Source organism: Notamacropus eugenii, chromosome 3 (assembly GCF_028372415.1).
Source record: "Notamacropus eugenii isolate mMacEug1 chromosome 3, mMacEug1.pri_v2, whole genome shotgun sequence".
Classification (NCBI taxonomy): domain Eukaryota; kingdom Metazoa; phylum Chordata; class Mammalia; order Diprotodontia; family Macropodidae; genus Notamacropus; species Notamacropus eugenii.
Genome location: NC_092874.1, coordinates 380818840 through 380837065, shown reverse-complemented (window position 1 = coordinate 380837065; position 18226 = coordinate 380818840). Strand labels below are relative to the sequence as shown.

Genomic DNA, 18226 nt, shown 5'->3' with positions numbered 1-18226 from the left:
TAACCACCTGACTCCTTTGGTCAACTCTGGTGGCTCCCAGTTGCCCCTAGGATCAAATATAAGCTCTTCTATTAGCTCTGAAAGACCTTCACAACCAGGCCCCAACCTATTTTTTAGCATTATTAGACATCACTCTCCCCCATGCACCTGGGATGCAAATCAAACTAGACTTTACTCCATTCCTTACACATGACACCCCATCTCCAATCTCCATACCTTTGTAATAGCTATGTATGCCCCATGCACGGAAATGTCCAAAGCACCTCACAGAATCTCTTTCTTCAAAACATCTCAAGCACCATCCTGAAATCTTTCCTGATACTCCCAACTGCTGATACCCTCCCTCCCAAATTACCTTACAATTCATTTCTTTGTATTTATTCTCTTTAGATTTATTCTCTATATGTACTCCTTGTCTCCCCCATTAGAGTGGAAGTTCCCTGCCAGGAGAAAATTTTTCATTTTCTGTACTTCTACCCTCATTGCTTAGCACTTAATTCTAGGTGTTTGATAAATGCTTTTAATGCATAGTTTACTGATATTGCCCACTGAACTTACCTCACAAAGTTGCTAAGGATTAAATGAGATAAAGTATACAGAGCACCCTGCAAACTTTAATATTAATGGACATTTATATAGTGCCTTATTAGAAGGATGTCCTTTCTGCCTCCTAACAAGACCTAACACTGATAAACTATAAGACTTACAGCCCAGGGGCACAGTGGATAAAGCCCTGAGTTCAAATCCAACCTCAGACATTACTAGCTTTGTGACCTTGAGCAAGTCGCTTAACTCAGACTGCCTCCAAAAAATAAAAATAAAAAAGATTTACAGTCCTGTAAAGAAGGTACTGCAAGTATTATTAGCCCCATTTTACAGATGAGAAGCCAGTCAGAATCATATGACTACTAAGGGTCCAAGGTAGGGCAAATTACTTGCAATTTTAAGGTTCACGGCATTATGAAAGGAAAAACATATCAGTTGGAAACTTTTCTCAGGCCCGTTGTTTAAAGGTGAGAGAATAGATGTGTATTCTTTAAGTGTAAAAAGTATTTCTAAGCCATGAAGGGGAAACTGGGAGATGAAGGATCTTATGGAAGCAAGCACAAAAACAAAACTAAAGAAAAGGGACACAAAAGCCAAGATGAAGAGAAGAGTTAGGGAAGCCTATGTCCAGAGGTGGCAATTAAGGACAGGTGCTGCAATTCTAAAGCACAGGTTCAACAGGAGGAAGCAGCAGTTAAAATCTCCTAGGGCCTAGGACTAAGCTAACATGACAGCTGCCAAGCTTTCCCAAGGGAAATGATCTTCTTTAATGATTTCTAAAAGGGATAACAAAGAGAGATTTGACTACATGGAAAAACAGAAACTCCAACAGAACAAAGGAGCTGAATTCAAATCCCTGAAAGCCAAGAAGGAAGAAAGCCATTTTTCTTCAACTGTTATTACCATGCACTGCTTGGAGGCACAGCCAGGACCTAGACCACCAAAGTAAGCAAAACCAAATTTGGGGAAAACAGCAGTTTAAAAAAATAAAGACCAAAAATGTTAGAGGAATTGTGGAGAGGCAAACACAAAAATATAATGTTGGCAGACCTGTCTGTCAGAGTTGTCCAATCATTCAAGAAAGCAACTCAAAGAAATGTGACTAAAATGTGACCCAGAGATCCTACCAGTCATCTTACCCAAGGAGGTCAAGGATAAAAAGAAAGGTCCTACACATGCTGACATCTTTGTAGCAACACTTACTGAACTACCAAACAACTGGAAACAAAGGAGATTCCTATCAACTGAAGGAATAGATTCTGTATGTTCATCCTTCGTTGCTGAAAAAGACCATGCCATCAGAGAAATGATGATATGACTTGCACTTGACTTTGTTTTAAGGGAGGGAGGGCTGTGCAGGTCACCAGCCTCACTTCTCCTCCAGAGCCATCTGAATCCAGTGACCAGATACTCATCAGGATGACTGGAGATGACCCAGGAGAAGGCAATTAGGATTAGGATTAAGTGACTTGCCCAAGGTCACACAGCCAGTGAATGTCAAGTGTCTGAGGTGAGATTTGAACTCAGGTCCTCCTGACTCCTGCATGGGTGCTCTATCCACTGCACCACCTTGCTGCCCCTTGGGACATTACCGCACTATAATAAACAATAACTATGATGAGTATCCAGAGAAGCATAGGAAGAGCTATATGAATGGATGAAAAGTAAAGTAAGCAGAATAAAGAAAATAACATACATGACAACCACGGAAATGGAAATAACGATAATAATAAAACAACCGAAACTGACTGCTGTGAAATTATAAAGGCCAAGGTTAGCTTCCAAGAAGAAAGGCAAGAACGGATCACCCTTCTCTTTCTGCAGAGACAGAGCGCTCCAGGTATGAAAAACTGATGTCTCCATATAGTTTGCAGAACTATTTTCCCCTTTTTTCCTTTGTTACAAGAGGCTCTCTGGAGGGGGTGGAGAGGAAGGTTCTATTGGGAAACAGAAATCTTATAACGCTAAAAATACCCATAAGAATTAAAATCATAAAATTAAAAATACTAACAGCAATGATTAGTCTTTTTAGAACAAAAACAAATTACTCTGAAAAGGGTTAGGATGGTATACATTACCAAATTTCACTCACACAGTAACTAGCAGTAACAATAACAACTCACATTTCAACACTGCTGGAAGCACTTACAAAAGCACTTTTCTCCAACAACACTCTGAGGTCAGCAGTATTAGTGTCCCCATTTTACAGATGAGGAAACTGTAGAAAGACTGGAACCTTGCAATGATTAAGGTCACACAGGGAGTTGCAGTTGTCCTGAATCCAAGCCCAACATTCTTTCCAACACATCACATTACATCTTCGATGAGAAATGATAAAGGAGAATAAAAACAACTCTTCTTTGCTCACTGGTTGACAATCACTCAGTTTTAAGTAATCTTTAAAGGGTGGGGTTCACCTTAGTTTTAGCACAGAGGTACAATCCACGAGGAGACAGTTATTTTCACTCTTTCATACTTGCTAGGCCTTAATTTCTAATGTATAAATTGAGGATAATAACACTGTAGTACTTACCTAAGAGTTGTTGTAGAGGAGACAAATGAAATAATATATTTAAAATATTTTGCAAATTTTGAAGTGCTACAGAAATGAGATGGTGTATTACTGCATCTGTAAAACACAGATAGTGTGGGGTAGCACAAAGCAGAGGACTCCAAGTTGACAGAGACCTAGATCCAAATCCTGCTTCTCACATACTAGCTGTATGAACATGAGGTAAGTCACAACCTCTCTGAGCCTCAGTTTCCTCATCCACCAAATACAGATAATAATTCATTTAGTATTTACCTCAAAGTACTGTTATGAGGATCAAATGAGCTCTATAAACCATAAAATGCTATATATTTATAAGCTCTCATTATTCCTTATCTGTAAAATGAAAGTGCTAATAAATAAGGGTTCTTTTCATCTCTAACAATCTATGACCCTAAAGGAAGACTGGGAGCAGAAGGAGAGTTGAGAGATGGGATGGAAGAGAACCACATGATCTCTCTCTTCAAGAAACTGTAGGGCTTTCCTATGGAAGAAAGAACAGATTGGCTTTGTTTGGCTTTAGAGAAGAGAAGCAGGACCCACAAAGAGAAGCTGCAAAGAGGCAAACTAAGAATTAATCCAAGGAAAAACATCCTCACAATTACAATTACATCATCTCCAAGGAGAATGGGCTGCCTCAGGAAACAGCAGGCTACCCTTCAGCAGAAATCTGCAAGCAAAGGCTAAATGAGCACTTATAAGGTCTATTGTAAAAGGGTTTCTTTTTCAGGGACAGATTAGACTTGAAGGTCACTGAGGTACCTTCTAATTTTCAAATTCTCTGATTCTAGCAAATCGCTACCAACAACCTTCCTTGCTTCTCTCTGCAGTCTATGTCCGCTCCTTGGAGTAGGCAGCAGGATATTTCATTGTATCACCAGCCCCTAATCTAATGTCCTACATGTGCCACATCAATAAATGTTTTCATTGATACAGATGAACAGATTTTATCTTCTGTGCGATAAGGAAAAATAAATGCTTTCAGAAGCTGCAAAGTAACATTTGCAAAAACTGACAATCCACCAGCAAGTTTTCTAGGCTTAATTAAACTGGTATCTCAAACCAATTCTACTAAAAAGGACTCACACTCACCAAATAAAGGAAACTCCCAATTTCAGAAAAGAGCTTAGATAAGAAACTATGTCCTTGGGATCTCAAAATCTTTTAACACTTCAATTAGTCCTAACTGCATTGGGGGGGAGATACTTCCTCCACTAATGCAAATCATAACCCTGCTACACACACATATATATTCTCTCCCTCTCTAAAGTCTTTGTGAGTTGGCATGCCTGAAAAGTTTCATCATTGAGTTGCCATCCCTGTGGTATGATAAGCTTTTTTAAACATAGCTGGGTTCATCCTCATGTGACAGCTTACACAATCTAATGATAGGCCTGTACTCAAAGCCATCCCAGCTAAGCTCTGCTAAAACCTGAACTTTTCTGGCAAGGCCTTGAGGAACCCAGGGGCACTCCCATGGCATGATAAGGCATCAAAGTAACTGTGTAGTATAGAGGCTCACAGAATCATAGCTACCGAGATGGGGAAAAAAAAAATGTGACGGTTATTTAATCCAACCCCCTTCATTTTACAGATAAAGAAACAAAAGCTAAAAAGGTTAAACTGATTTGCCCAGGGTAAAATAGTGTAACAGAGCTGGGGTTCAAATTCACATCCTCTGACACTAAATTCAGGGCTCTCTCCATGATATCATGTTGTTTTAAGTGTATGCACATGGCCATGCATGTACAAACATAAACATGCATACACACTGCCTAAAAATGAATTTTCAGAAAAGAATTCCATCTGCCCAATCTAGAAAATAGCAAAAGAACAGCATTTCATCACTATTCCGGTAAATCCCTTTTTAAAACCTTTGCCTCATTTTAAGTTACTCTTCAATAAAACTGGGGCTTTTGTTGTTTCTTTAAGCAAATCTATGTTTGAAAAGCACTCATAAATATTTTCATAAGCCAGTGTTTTCAGCAAAAAAAAATTTTTTAATGATCCATGAAACAACACTCCAAATAAGAACAGATCTGAAGCTCCACATTTTTGGATACACAAAACTACATTTCTGTCCTCCTTTATGCAAAAATAAAGCCAAAAATTTACATAAACTTAACTTTCTGATTAAAAAATGTTAAATCAGTAAGAGTCAAGAAAGGCAGTGCTACAGTTTTCACAGCAACGGTGACATGGATGCAAGAGATACTGGTATAAATAACTGCTAAATTCAAAGTATTACATATGCTCAGGGGGTGAGCTACCGTTGCTGAGAAACAAAGCAGAGGAGAGAAGATGTGTTGGTTCAACACAGCAGTGAAATATACATGATTACAGCAATCTGTTCTGCCATTTGAATGTCTTTTAGTCCTAGGTTTCTCATTCTCCAAAGTTAGGCAGGGGGTTCAAAAATCCCTGGAAATATTTTGCCCTGTGGGGAAAGATGGTGGAAAAGAATACAGTTTGTCTTACTTGGGGAGACTAGTGAACAACAATGAGTATGCATCAATTTTTTAACCACTCCCAACACTCCCCCGCAAAAAATTGTTCTTCAGAACTTGTGCTACAGTGATGATGGAGGCTTGAGCAATGAGCAGAAAGATAATTAAAAACAGCCCTTTAGAATTTTATTTCAGGATGGAGAGTCATGTGAATTTTCAGGATTCCATGATCATAACATCTAAATTCCCAAATTCTACATTGTCATCTACTAGCTACTTCACTACGTTTGTACTTAAGGCTAGCCAATACTTTTAACAAGAAAAGAAAACTAGCAGTCAGTAGTTAGGACTGCTTACATTAAACTAAGAATTCTAGCAATGGAAGAGATAATAAGAAATCATCTTGTTCAGTTCTAATAGATGAGCAAAACTAGACCCACAAAGGAAAAGTGACTCATCCAACATCACACAGTGGCAGACCTGTGTAAAGAATCTGACCTCTAGTAGGACAGTGCTCATTCAGCATTCTCAACTTACAGAAAGTATCTTGACATTATTATTTAATCAGTGAGTATAATTTTATAATCTATAACCAATGAAAAAAATGTTTAAAATTGTACAATTATGTTAGAATTCTTCAAATACAGATGTGGGATAAAAGAATCACAGATTTAGAGGTGAATCAGTTAAGATCTTCACATAAATAGAACACCTCGACTCAAGCCTGTAGGATCACAGATTTAGAGCTAGAAAGAGCCTCAGAGGCCAATGACTCTAACCCCATCATTTTACACACAAGGAAACTAAAGCAGAGAGAAATTAAGTGACTTTCCTAGAGTCACACAGCAAATAAATATCTGAGGCAGGATCTGAATCCAGGTTCTCTCAACTCCAAGTCGAATGTCCTATCCACTACACCAAAATTCCTGTCAAAGGTGCTACTCAAACTGACTAATGGAAATCCATCAGAACAGGAAAACTCTGGAACCTCACTATACCATCTGCTACAAAGCTGAATTCAATATATAACATGTCCATTCCAGAAGCCATTCACAAGTGCTTAGCCACTGAAGGAGCTAAAGGATCATATTGTAAAGTAGTTCCATCACATACCACTAAGAATCCAGTACAGACACAACTCTAATTCATGAACTGGACTAACAGACTAACTCTGTGTTCAGTGCAAACCATAAGGTATCTGAAACTTCATTCAAAGAATGAAGACATTAGAAAAAGATCACAAGTCCTTCCTCACCTGAGATCTTTCAGCTGTTTGCAGTGCTTTAGCATATCAGAGAGAGCAGACATGTAGACCACTTTGCCCATCATGCCCAGATTGGCCAACGATAGAGTCTGCAGTTGCTGGCACTGCAACCCGATGCTAATGAGCCCAGAGCCTGTGAGAATGCTGGGCAGCTGAGCCAGTGTCAAATTCCGTAAAAATGCCAGCTGGCCAATGGCAGCCACCTCGGCATCCCCAACATTCTGTGCACGGCTGCAGGGGGGCAGTGAGTTTCGAATGGCAGGCTCATTCCGGGGCATGGCAGAAGAAAAATTGGACCCAATTAACTCAAGGGTTTCCAAAAACGGCACATTCTCTAGAAGAGTCCAGAAAACAGAGGATGGCTTCTGAGTTGCTGACTCAGAAGACACAGTCTTGGGATATGTCTGTACTCCAATTCGGACTTTCTTTCCAAATCCTCGGGGCACTGCATTAGTCACCATCTGTGTGGGTGCCTTATCTGCTTTCGGTGCAGAGTCCGCAATGGAGCAAACAGGAAGGGATAAAGAACGTAGGTGTTGAAGCTGAGCTAAAAGCTGACACAAATGCTTCCCCAAATCTTCAGAGCTGTGATGGTGTGCAGCAGATAGATTTAAGTGTTTCAGATTGCAGCAGGACATAACCAATGTTTCCAGGATGCTGCTATCGATATCATCCTCTGCTTTGCGAAATAATGAGTCTGGAGACAGACAATGAATACAACCACTGAGATTCAAGCTGGCTAAGCTTTTGAGGTCTTTCCCCCCATTAATTACTCTCTGAATCAGGTGTCCTCCAGACAAAGTACAGCGGCTGAAACTGAAGTAAAACGGGTTGTTGAACTTCATGTTCTGAAGGAGTGAGGAGCCATTAAGCCAGGATTTGGGAAGCTGCAATGCATCCAAGGAGACATTGCGAGCCATGGAGTCCAGGAGGTTTTTAGTGGCTCCACTCTCTGCAAAGCTGCCCGGAACCGAAATAAGAAAAGCGTGAAGGTTTTCAGGGGTTCGATCACTGAGCACAGCCAAATACAGCCTTACTACCTCCTGATTGATGTAGCCAGGGGCCAATCTAGCATAAAACACACGAAGATTCTGGTAGTGGGGAACATTGCTCTGGCCCACCATTAGCTGGCCTGAAAGAATCGCTCCTTCCCGGGTACGGTCTAAGATTTCAAAATAAAGTAGCAGTTTTTCCAGGCTGGTACAGCAAGGTACCACCCCATATGATGGCGTATAGAGGGTCTGTTTCAGCTCTAACACCCGGCTGAGAGTGGCTTTACATTCACTGCTCAACTGGCCAGCATCAAAGCCCGGGTTGACATCGATGGCCAGAGATCGCAAATGCTGGAGGGCAGACAGCATCTTAGAGAGTCGGATAGAAGTAAGATGGCAGCCTGACAAGTTCACTTTCACTAGGTTCCTGCAGCGCGTCACGTGCTCAATTGTGGTACCAGACAGCCAGTAGCAGCCTGCCATGTTCAGCTGGTGAATCTCTTTCCCAATCTCCCTCACCAGTTGTTTCACTTTATCTTCACTGGCCTATGTTAAAGAAGGAAGGGGAGGGAAAAAAATTTAGATTTACAAAGAACCTAAGCCCAACAAATTATTTTATCCTTTCTCCCAACCTTATAGCCCCCTTTTAAAAATTAGTATCACATAATTATAGAACAAAAAGAACGTCCTTTTTCCAGGTAAGTTCCTGACAAGGAAGTCTTACGGTTTCCTTCCTTCCCTACACTGATTTCACATTAACTCATAAATTACCGTGTTCTAAATATAGGTCACACACAGCCTATATCTAGCTTGCATAAAAACCTGTAGAAACTTATGCTTGCACCGTACCCATATTGGGAAGATAGCATATATTCAGAACAATGTAATAGCTGAAAATTTCAGACAATTTATAGATTTGTCATGTCCTGCCTTGCAGGAAACTAAAAAGTCATAATCAACTGCAAATTTCTGGATTGAATGGAGATATCAAACATGCATTATACTTTGAATGATCATGGGGTTTATGGTATGGCATTCCAATTTCCCTATAAGAGAAGTTCATCTACTTTCTTCATACCAGGGTATCAGCATTAATGATGTGCAAGGAAATTTAGCTATTTCCTACAAAAATGAACCTTCCTATTAAGCAGTAATAATCCAACAGGGTAATGTGGGGCAATTACCATATAATTTTCCTACTAGCCTGCTATAAAAAAGGGTATGTTAAAAACAGGAAAGTACTTCGTGTAATTCACATCACAAAAGCAAAGGACAACAAATGGACAGCCTAATTAACTCCATTGATGTTCAAGGCACATTAAAAAAAAAAAAACCAGGAAAAGCCCTCCAATATATTGCATAAAAACTCAATAACAGATAGATATAGATATATAATATCCAGACAAGAGTCACAGAGAATTGAGGAGATATGATCTGCACCAGAGGAGCCTTGGATATTAAAATCTCTAAACTGGGCCCTATTTCTTTTTTTCTCTTAAGCAGCCTTTTATTTAAAAGTATAGGAAACAACCAGTACAGTTGTTTCCTCAGTCTAACTCTGACTTCGGGTAAAGTTGAGGTATGAGAGAATAAATGAAATTATTACCATTTATTTCTTACCTGATAATCCCTATGAAGCAGCACTGTATGAGTGAGACTTTTGTCAAGACAAAGAGTTGCCAACTTCCTACAGGTTCTCCTAACATTCAAAATCAAGTCTGTGCTGGGGATATAACTTAGAATGTGCAAAAGGATCTCATCAGAAAACTCCATTAGGTTTATGCTATTCATTAAGTCAATGGTGTTTGGTTCATCTTCATTCGGCATCTCCTGAAAGGAAATAAGAATTTTTTAAAAATTAAAAGCAAAATTCCTAATGCATATGAAAGAATTGAAAGGGTCACCTGGCCTACCTGGCCAAACAAAATGAACAGGCAAATAAGTGAGAATAGAAAAAAAAAATGCAAAAATGGAAAAAAATTAAAATCTTACTAAATTAAACAAAAATCTTATTATCTTTAAAAAAGATAAAAATTCTTAAGCTTCCTTTATGTCAAAATCTGAATACTGCAACTTTTTCTTGAGAAAGAATAAATAGAAATTAGAGAAATACATTCATGTTCAAAAATCAATTTATTGTAATGCAGGTTTTTAATAGAAATAGACAATAAAAGTGTTGTAACTTCTGGGCACAACACTTTCACCAGATGGGACCATATTCCCTCTAAAATTCTCACTGACTTCGTTTCTCTTCTCTGTTTTAATGACCATCACAGAATAGAAAAGCAGCAGATAATCATCTGTACTATTTCTTTAAAAACAGTTTTGTCTATCTTAAGTCCTTGCTTATGCTTGTCAATCTTTTTTAATTCTCATTTTCTGTACATACCAAGTCAAAGGCTTTCATTTTTCAACTGGTCCACAAGATCCCATGGCAACAATCACTACGATGATCCAAGAAAAAAACCTTCGTTTAAGAGTGCTTTACAAACATGCAATGGTAGGAATGGAAATTACTTTGTTCTGGGAACTGTTAAATCATTCGTACGTTGTCAAATGCTTTACATGGTGACAGAACAGAGCAGCCACAGAAAGGAGTTTCCATGAATATTCCCCACACACATTTCCATCAGCGCAAACAAGTATAATCATTTGCCAAATAAGGAAAGCAAAATGGAAGTTAAGGAACTAGATGAAGGTTGTGAAATAAGCCAATTTCATACTGAATATTCTATATTGTCCTATTCTTAAATTCCAAAGATTACATCAAATAATATCAATGAAAATGTTATATTCCCTTTCTTTGTGAGCTCCAAAGATGCCCTATCAGAAAGTGGTAACCAGAGGGTAGCATACTATTTATTCCTTAAGTGCAATGCAACACACTCTTTACCACAGCCATCCACCAAAACATTCCTGTATCCTGATTGCTTTGCTAGCCTCCTTCTGTACTACTACTTCCCTCATTTTCCTGCCCCACTATGAAAGAAAAAAGGGAAGGAAGAAAGGAACGAAGGGAGAAAGAATGAATGAAAGAATGAATGAATTCAGGTGTTTGCCGAAGCACCACTGTGCTCATATGCCCATGTATGCTCTGCTAATTTAATTTATATTTTAGAATAAGCATCCACAGGGCAAGATCAGGTCTTTTCTTAATAAAAAAAATACTGTTATCAGCAAAATAAAATTCCTTGCGATGGGTTGAAAACACAATGAATTCTCCAAGTTCCTACTCTCATATTTCCCTAGTATGTTCTACCCTGTTCTTTCTCAACTTACCACAATTTACCAGTCCTTCTAAAATAAGTCTAGAATAATTGTGTCACTTGATCAAGGTGATTTAACGTCCTTCTCATGCCCCTGCATGTTATCCCTGATGTATACAAACATATGGTATCCAAATTCAAAAAGTACTCCTCGAAAATAGGATGCCTGCCACAATGTCCTACATTTAAGTACATCAAATTAGTGTCAGAAATGTTCAATGCCATCTTTAATTACAATGGTGAACCTGCCATCAATTGGTCCAGCATATTCAGCTGTTTGCCTACTAATAGTAAAGAGGTACTCTGATCCAAAAGTTTCTTCCTCTTGGATTCCCCAAAGCACATTCACATGGCTTTGGAGCAAGGTCAGAGGTACATTCTGCCTATGGGGAATAGAATTTTTCTATGGGAAACAGAGAGTCATACCTCATCCATCACACAGCCCTCACAGAATTCCAGAGTTAAAAGTAACCTGGGGCCATCTTCTGCAATATAAATGTGAACAAAAATCTCATCCATAAAGTATCCCACAAACAGTTATCCAACCGTTGCTTTAAAATCTGCCCCCCTCCCCAAATGAAGAAACCAAATGAATTAACTGGCACACAGTCATCACTTGGCATGTAACAGAATTCTTACTTGTAAGACATAATGACAAAACAAATTATACTCTAAAACTATGATACTCTGTAATGGTGAAAACTTACTGTTCAAGTTAGGATTAGAATCGGAGTCAATTATTGCTTTGATCTCAAATTAATATAACCAAAGGAATGTCTTACGAGAAGCACAATCCAAAGTTGTACACTTTGCCCTTCCTGTTTTCTTCAGGCCTCACTTGGCTAGGTGGTTTTTCTGTGGGATTGCTCAGGCAATAATTTATTGTATGCCTGCTGTGTGAAATGAACACGTTACTAAGTACGTCAAAATGGGGGACTCCAAAAGAAGTACTCTAAAAAACAGAAATTCACCTCTATATCAGCTGCAAGAAATTATACACCACAATTTCCTTACGAGCTTAGACTCAGAGATGCCAAAAGTCAAGTAGTAACTGAGAGGAAAAAAAAGACGACCAATTTCCCCCAAAATAATCAGAAGAGTTCTCCTACTTTGGGAGTGTAGTGATTCAAGCCAACAGAAGCAAAAGAAGAGGTTTCCAGAAGCAAGGGGTAAAAAGAGAGAGTAGGTTAAAAGAACTTTACAACATTTCCACAAATATTGATAGAAAAGACTTGCTAACCTCAAGCACCAAAGCCAACTGATGAGCAACAATTTCCACAATGGAATATACAGTGATCTTTTCTACATGACCATGTACAAAAATACTTCAAAGGCTCAATGACTGATGCTGAGTACTTAATCCACAAGTACAGACTGCATCCCATTCATGTCTTCTCATTCTATAGGATTTTTGCCAATGACTGCCCACAAATCCACTAGACATGCATCTACCCAATACACTGGAGGCTTTCCTCTAGATCTTTAATACTCTGGCAGTACCAGACTTTTGACTAGCCCTCCTACTCAACTTTTACAACACTTCTTGCATTCAGCTCATAACTGGTAAAGTGCCATAGCCTTTCATCATCCCTTTCTCCACTGTTTTTTGAAATTACAGTTTTTATGAGGCTGTCATATTCCATGATTTGTAGCCATGAAATATTGCCAGGAGAATACTGGTATTAAAGAGAAAGACTCGTGTCAGGGAACAGTGTGGGTTTAATGAAAGTAAATGCACAATATCCCAAATATAATCTCTGCTCCTACTCCTATTCAACTCTGATTCCAGCTCAGTGTCTACCAGTGTCATGTGTCAACTATGTGTCATAATCTAGAGACAATACACATTTCTCATCCATTTGGTTTTTCCTCTGTGGACAGTTATACTCAACTCTTTTTAGTGATTATGGATCTCATCAGGAGGTTCTCCAATGTACTAGACTTGATGCAGTAAGAATGTCATCCACAATTGAGATTATCTGCAAATATCACCATCTATAGGGAATCCCTCTTTGATTTGGATTTTGCACAGAATATCCTCCATGACGCTGGAAAACAATTCTACTAAGTATATGTCACTCTGTTTTATGCTCCCACTTAATAACAATAATTAAAGATCATTAAAATTTTCTCTGTTATTTCATCTGTCAAAGAATCTTATAATAGTATTTTCATCAACATTACTGATTATAATAAAAATATGATCCATGCAACATACCAAGTCTGCTTTTGAAGAACCAGACCAGTTAAGGCCTCACTACCTGTAACCTGGCAACCTGGCTATGAAGTCCTTGACTATGGCAAAGTATGAAACAAAAACACAATACACAATACTGTTCTTAATCCTAAACGTTCTTCTTCCACTTCTATGGTAGTAGAAAGGCAAAAAAGAGGGCAGAGGATACAAAGAATCACAAAGTATTTAGCTGTCAGTATGCTAAATGTGAGAGTCTTGTCCAATATCCAAGTGAATCTACTTTTGGACAAATGAAATCTTCCATCCCGACCTTTTTTGTATAAATAAAACTGAAAGAAGGAAGAAGTTGCAGGTAAATGAAAGGGTAAGAACCTTAACCAGCAAACACTTGATTTACTTGCCAAGAGTAGAGAAATGATAAGCAAAGACAATAGTGGTTTAGAATACAAGCTCGTTTATAAAATCTTAAGAAAAAGGATAATGGAAGATAGGAGTGGCATTGCATCATGAAACAGAAAGAAGCAGTGGAGGGCAAAATCAATTTTAAGAAAGTTTGACAAAAGAACTAAGCAAAGTTAAACCAAGGGCAGGTAAAGGTTGAAAGTGTAAGGCCAACAAACAAAATGTAAAAGATCAGTAAAGCTTTTAACAAACATTATTATTATTATTATTTTACCATCAAAGACAGCAGAATCAGCTCATTTGGACTGTGATAGCACAGTCCCAGATGCATTTAAAGAGAAAATAAAGGGATTTTTGGTTCTAGTGAACCCCTTTCACAGAATAATGCTGTTAAATGCATAAAATACATAGAATTACAAAGGAAATCAATTAATCTGAAATAGTTTTCAAAATATTTTTTAAGAATAAATTCACAAAAAAAAAAAAAAAAAGAATAAATTCACAGACCCCTGATTAAGAACTCCTGCACTATTGGGAACAAAGATGGAAAAAGCAGACAACTAAGCAAAGTGGCCATAGAAGAGATACATGTTAAAGGCAAACATAATTGTAAGGGTGTTGAGAAGTCACAAAATCATAGGTTTAAAGCTGGAAGTAACCCTAGAGGCCAACTGATCCAATCTCCTCATTTTACAAATGAGGAACTGACACCCAGGAAGTGAACACTACTGAACATGTAGTTCAGTAGTAAAGCCATGATCTCAGGTTCTCCAACTCCAAATGCAGGAAGCTTTCCACCACACCACACTAACTCCTAGATCCGTTTACAGAGTATCTGAAAGAAGATAAAATGCTAAGAGCATGGGGGGAAAAAACTGAGAGATATTCTTTATTGTCTCATCACTGACTCAGAAATAGAAAATACAAGTCCCACTGAGCTTGCTGTTTATTATTTTTTGAAAAGCACTTGATTCAGTAGCACAAAATGCCACTTCAAAAACTCTTTCCAACAAAGTATCTCCCAACCACACATCAAAACTGTTGTCTTAAACCCCAAATCTAATGGTCTTTTCTTAATCCTCATCTTTCCTGACTTCTCTGAAGCACTGTTAACCATTTTCTTTTCCTGGAAACATTCCCATCTCTGGCTTTTGTGAAACTGCTTTCTCTTATTCTCCTCTACCTGTGCCATTCCTTGTCAATTTCCTCTCCTGGATTTTAATCCACATCATACCTATAGGTGAACCCCAAGATCATATTAGATCTTCTTCTCTTTTCTCAATACACTCTCTCATTTGGTGATCTCTTCAGCTGCCATGGGTTCACTAACTTCTACGCAGATGTTGTTATTTCCAGATGTAGTTATCTAGCCCTATCTCTATCCTGAATTCCAGCCTCGTCTCACCAACTGCCTACTAGAAATTTCCAAATGGATGTTCCATAAATCTCTCAAAATCAATATGTCCAAAACAGAATTCAGTTATCTTTCCCTGCAAAACCACTCCTCTTTCTCACTTCCCTATTATTGTTGAGGTACCACCATCCTTCCAGATATCCTGGTTCACAACCTCAGTGTTATGCTTTACTCCTCTCTCTTACTTACCACACACATTCAACCATTTGCTGAATCTTCTCTCAGAGGCAGCTAAGTGGTGAAGTGGATGGAGTCCTTGGCCTGAAGTCAGGAACCCATGAATTCAAATCCACCCTTAGATACTTACTAAATGTGTGATCCTGGGCAAGTCACTTAACTTCTGTCTCAGTTTCCTCAACTTTAAAATGGGGATAATAATAGCACCTACCTCCCATAGCTTTTGGGATGATTAAGTGAGAAGATATCTGTAAAAAGCTTAGTATAATATCTGGCACATAGTAGGTTCTTAAGAAATGCCTATTTCTGTCACATCTCTCCATCTCTTGAATCTCCATTTCTTTCTTTCTAGTCACAGTTACCACTGTAGGCTCTCAACACCTTTTAATTTAGCTCCTTGCCTCAGAGGCAGCTAGATAGATGTTACAATGGAAATCATTGAAATGGAAATCAAGAAGCTCTGAGTTTACAGATTAGCTAACATGACAAAACAGGAAAATGATAAATGTTGGAGAAGATGTGGGAAAACTGGAACACTAATGCATTGTTGGTAGAGTCGTGAACTGATCTGGAGAGCAATTTGGAACTATGCACAAAGGGCTATAAAACGATGCATTCCCTCTGACTCAGCATTACCATTTCTTATCTGATCTCTTCTGTATCCCGAAGAGATCATAAAAATGGGAAAAGAACCCCATGTACAAAAATATTTATAACAGCTTTTCGTGGTGGCCAAGAATTGGAAATTGAGGGGATGCCCATCAACTGGGGAATGGCTAAAGTTGTGGTTGTATGAACTGTGGTATATGAATGTTGTGGTATATGAATATAATGGAATACTATTGTTCCATAAGAAACAATGAGCAGGTGGACTTCAAAAAAACCTGGAAAGATTTACATGAACTGATGCTGAGTGAAGTGAGCAGAAGCAGGAGAACATTGTACACAATAACTGCAACATTGTAACAATGATCCACTTTCATAGACTTGGCTCTTCGCAGCAATGCAAGGATCTAAGACAACTCCAAAAGGCTCCTGATGGAAAATGCTCTGCACATCCAGACAAAGAACTGTGGAGTCTGAATGCAGATGGAAGCATTCCGTGCTCTCTTTTTGTTGCTGTTGTTTTGTTTTGTTTCCTTCTTTCTCCAGATTGCTCTTAATTCTTCTTTACAACATGACTCATGTGAAAATGTTTAATATGAATACATATGTAGAGCCTATTCCAGACTGCATGCTATCTTGGGGAGGGAGAGGGAAGTGAGGAGGAGAAAATTTAAAACTCAAAAGTTTGTGGAAGTGAACACTGAAAACTAAAAATAAATTTTTTTTTTAAGAAGCAGCAGCTCTGGCACATACACATAGCTCCAAACCCACAGCCCATAGAACACCTGTAAAAAAGAACACCCAACGAATTCTGGAGCAGCAGAGGCCACAGAACAGTGGAGCAGAGGAGATTTCTGTTCCAGACAGCCCTGCAAAGCCCTCGCAAAAGGTCCGTCGTGCTGCGTACGTGGAGCCGAGCACAGGCCTGCCGTGGCTGCGCGGCGCAGAGAGGAGCAGATCCGAGTGGACTTCAGGGACGGAATCTCCAGCAGCCATGTGGGTCCCTCCACCCACAGGTGACAGGGGTCGGTGAGAGGGTCTCTTTGGCGGGTCGAGAAGGGTGTGGGGTGCCCCCATAACTCAGGCCCCCTCGGGAGGGAGCAGCAGAGGCAGGAGCAGACCAGGGCTCCCCAAGCAGGCAGGAGCCTGGATCCATTGTTGAAGGTCTCTGCATAAACCCCCTGAGGGAACTGAGCCTGTGAGGCAGCCCTGCCCCGACCCTGGCAGCTGAACTTGATCTCACACTGAATAGCAGCCCTGTCCCCACCCAAAGCCCTGAGGCTGGGGAGCTGCATTTGAATCTCAGACCCCAAGCACTGGCTGGGAGGATCTAGAGGTGAAGTTGGTGTGAAGAGAATATTCAAAAGTCAAGTCACTGGCTGGGAAAATGTCCAGAAAAGGGAAAAGAAATAAGACTATAGAAGGTTACTTTCTTGGTGAACAGGCATTTCCTCCCTTCCTTTCTGATGAGAAAGAACAATGCTTACCATCAGGGAAAGACACAGAAGTCAAGGCTTCTGTATCCCAGCCCACTCAATGGGCTCAGGCCATGGAAGAGCTCAAAAAGGAATTTGAAAATCAAGTTAGAGAGGTGGAAGAAAAGCTGGGAAGAGAAATGAGAGACATGCAGTCAAAGCATGAACAGCAGGTCAGCACCCTGCTAAAGGAGACCCAAAAAAATGCTGAAGAAAATAATAGCTTGAAAAATAGGCTAATTCAATTGGCAAAAAAGGTTCAAAAAGCCCATGAGGAGAAGAATGCTTTCAAAAGCAGAATTAGCCAGATGGAAAAGGAGGTTCAAAAGCTTACTGAAGAAAATAGTTCTTTCAAAATTAGAATGGAACAGGTGGAGGCTAATGACTTTATGAGAAACCAAGAAATCACAAAACAAAACCAAAAGAATGAAAAAATAGAAGATAATGTGAAATATCTCATTGGAAAAACAACTGACCTGGAAAATAGATCCAGGAGACACAATTTAAAAATTCTGGGACTACCTGAAAGCCTTGATCAAAAAAAGAGCCTAGATATCATCTTTCATGAAATTATCAAGGAAAACTGCCCTGAGATTCTAGAACCAGAGGGCAAAATAAGTCTTCAAGGAATCCACAGAACACTGCCTGAAAGAGATCCAAAAAGAGAAACTCCTAGGAACATTGTGGCCAAATTCCAGAGTTCCCTGGTCAAGGAGAAAATATTTCTAGCAGCTAGAAAGAAACAATTCAAGTACTGTGGAAATACAATCAGGATAACACAAGATCTAGCACCCTCTACATTAAGGGATCGAAGGGAATGGAATAGGATATTCCAGAAGTCAAAGGAACTAGGACTAAAACCAAGAATCACCTACCCAGCAAAACTGAG

General features: G+C 39.2%; 1 protein-coding gene across 7 annotated transcripts in view; it reads right to left on the bottom strand.

Moving 5' to 3' along the window:
• The window catches only part of FBXL18 (F-box and leucine rich repeat protein 18), a 342104-nt gene that overhangs the window by 313554 nt on the left and 10324 nt on the right, over positions 1-18226 (bottom strand). For all 7 annotated transcript variants that reach the window (XR_011964532.1, XR_011964531.1, XM_072597658.1 and 4 more), the window contains exons 2-3: positions 9421-9630; positions 6800-8346 (exon numbers count right to left, since the gene is read on the bottom strand). Coding sequence is in view for 5 of the 7 variants with exons in the window: in XM_072597658.1 (XP_072453759.1) it covers positions 6800-8346; positions 9421-9630 (1757 nt within the window). In the remaining 2 variants the exon portion in view is untranslated. The remainder of the gene's footprint in view (positions 1-6799; positions 8347-9420; positions 9631-18226) is intronic.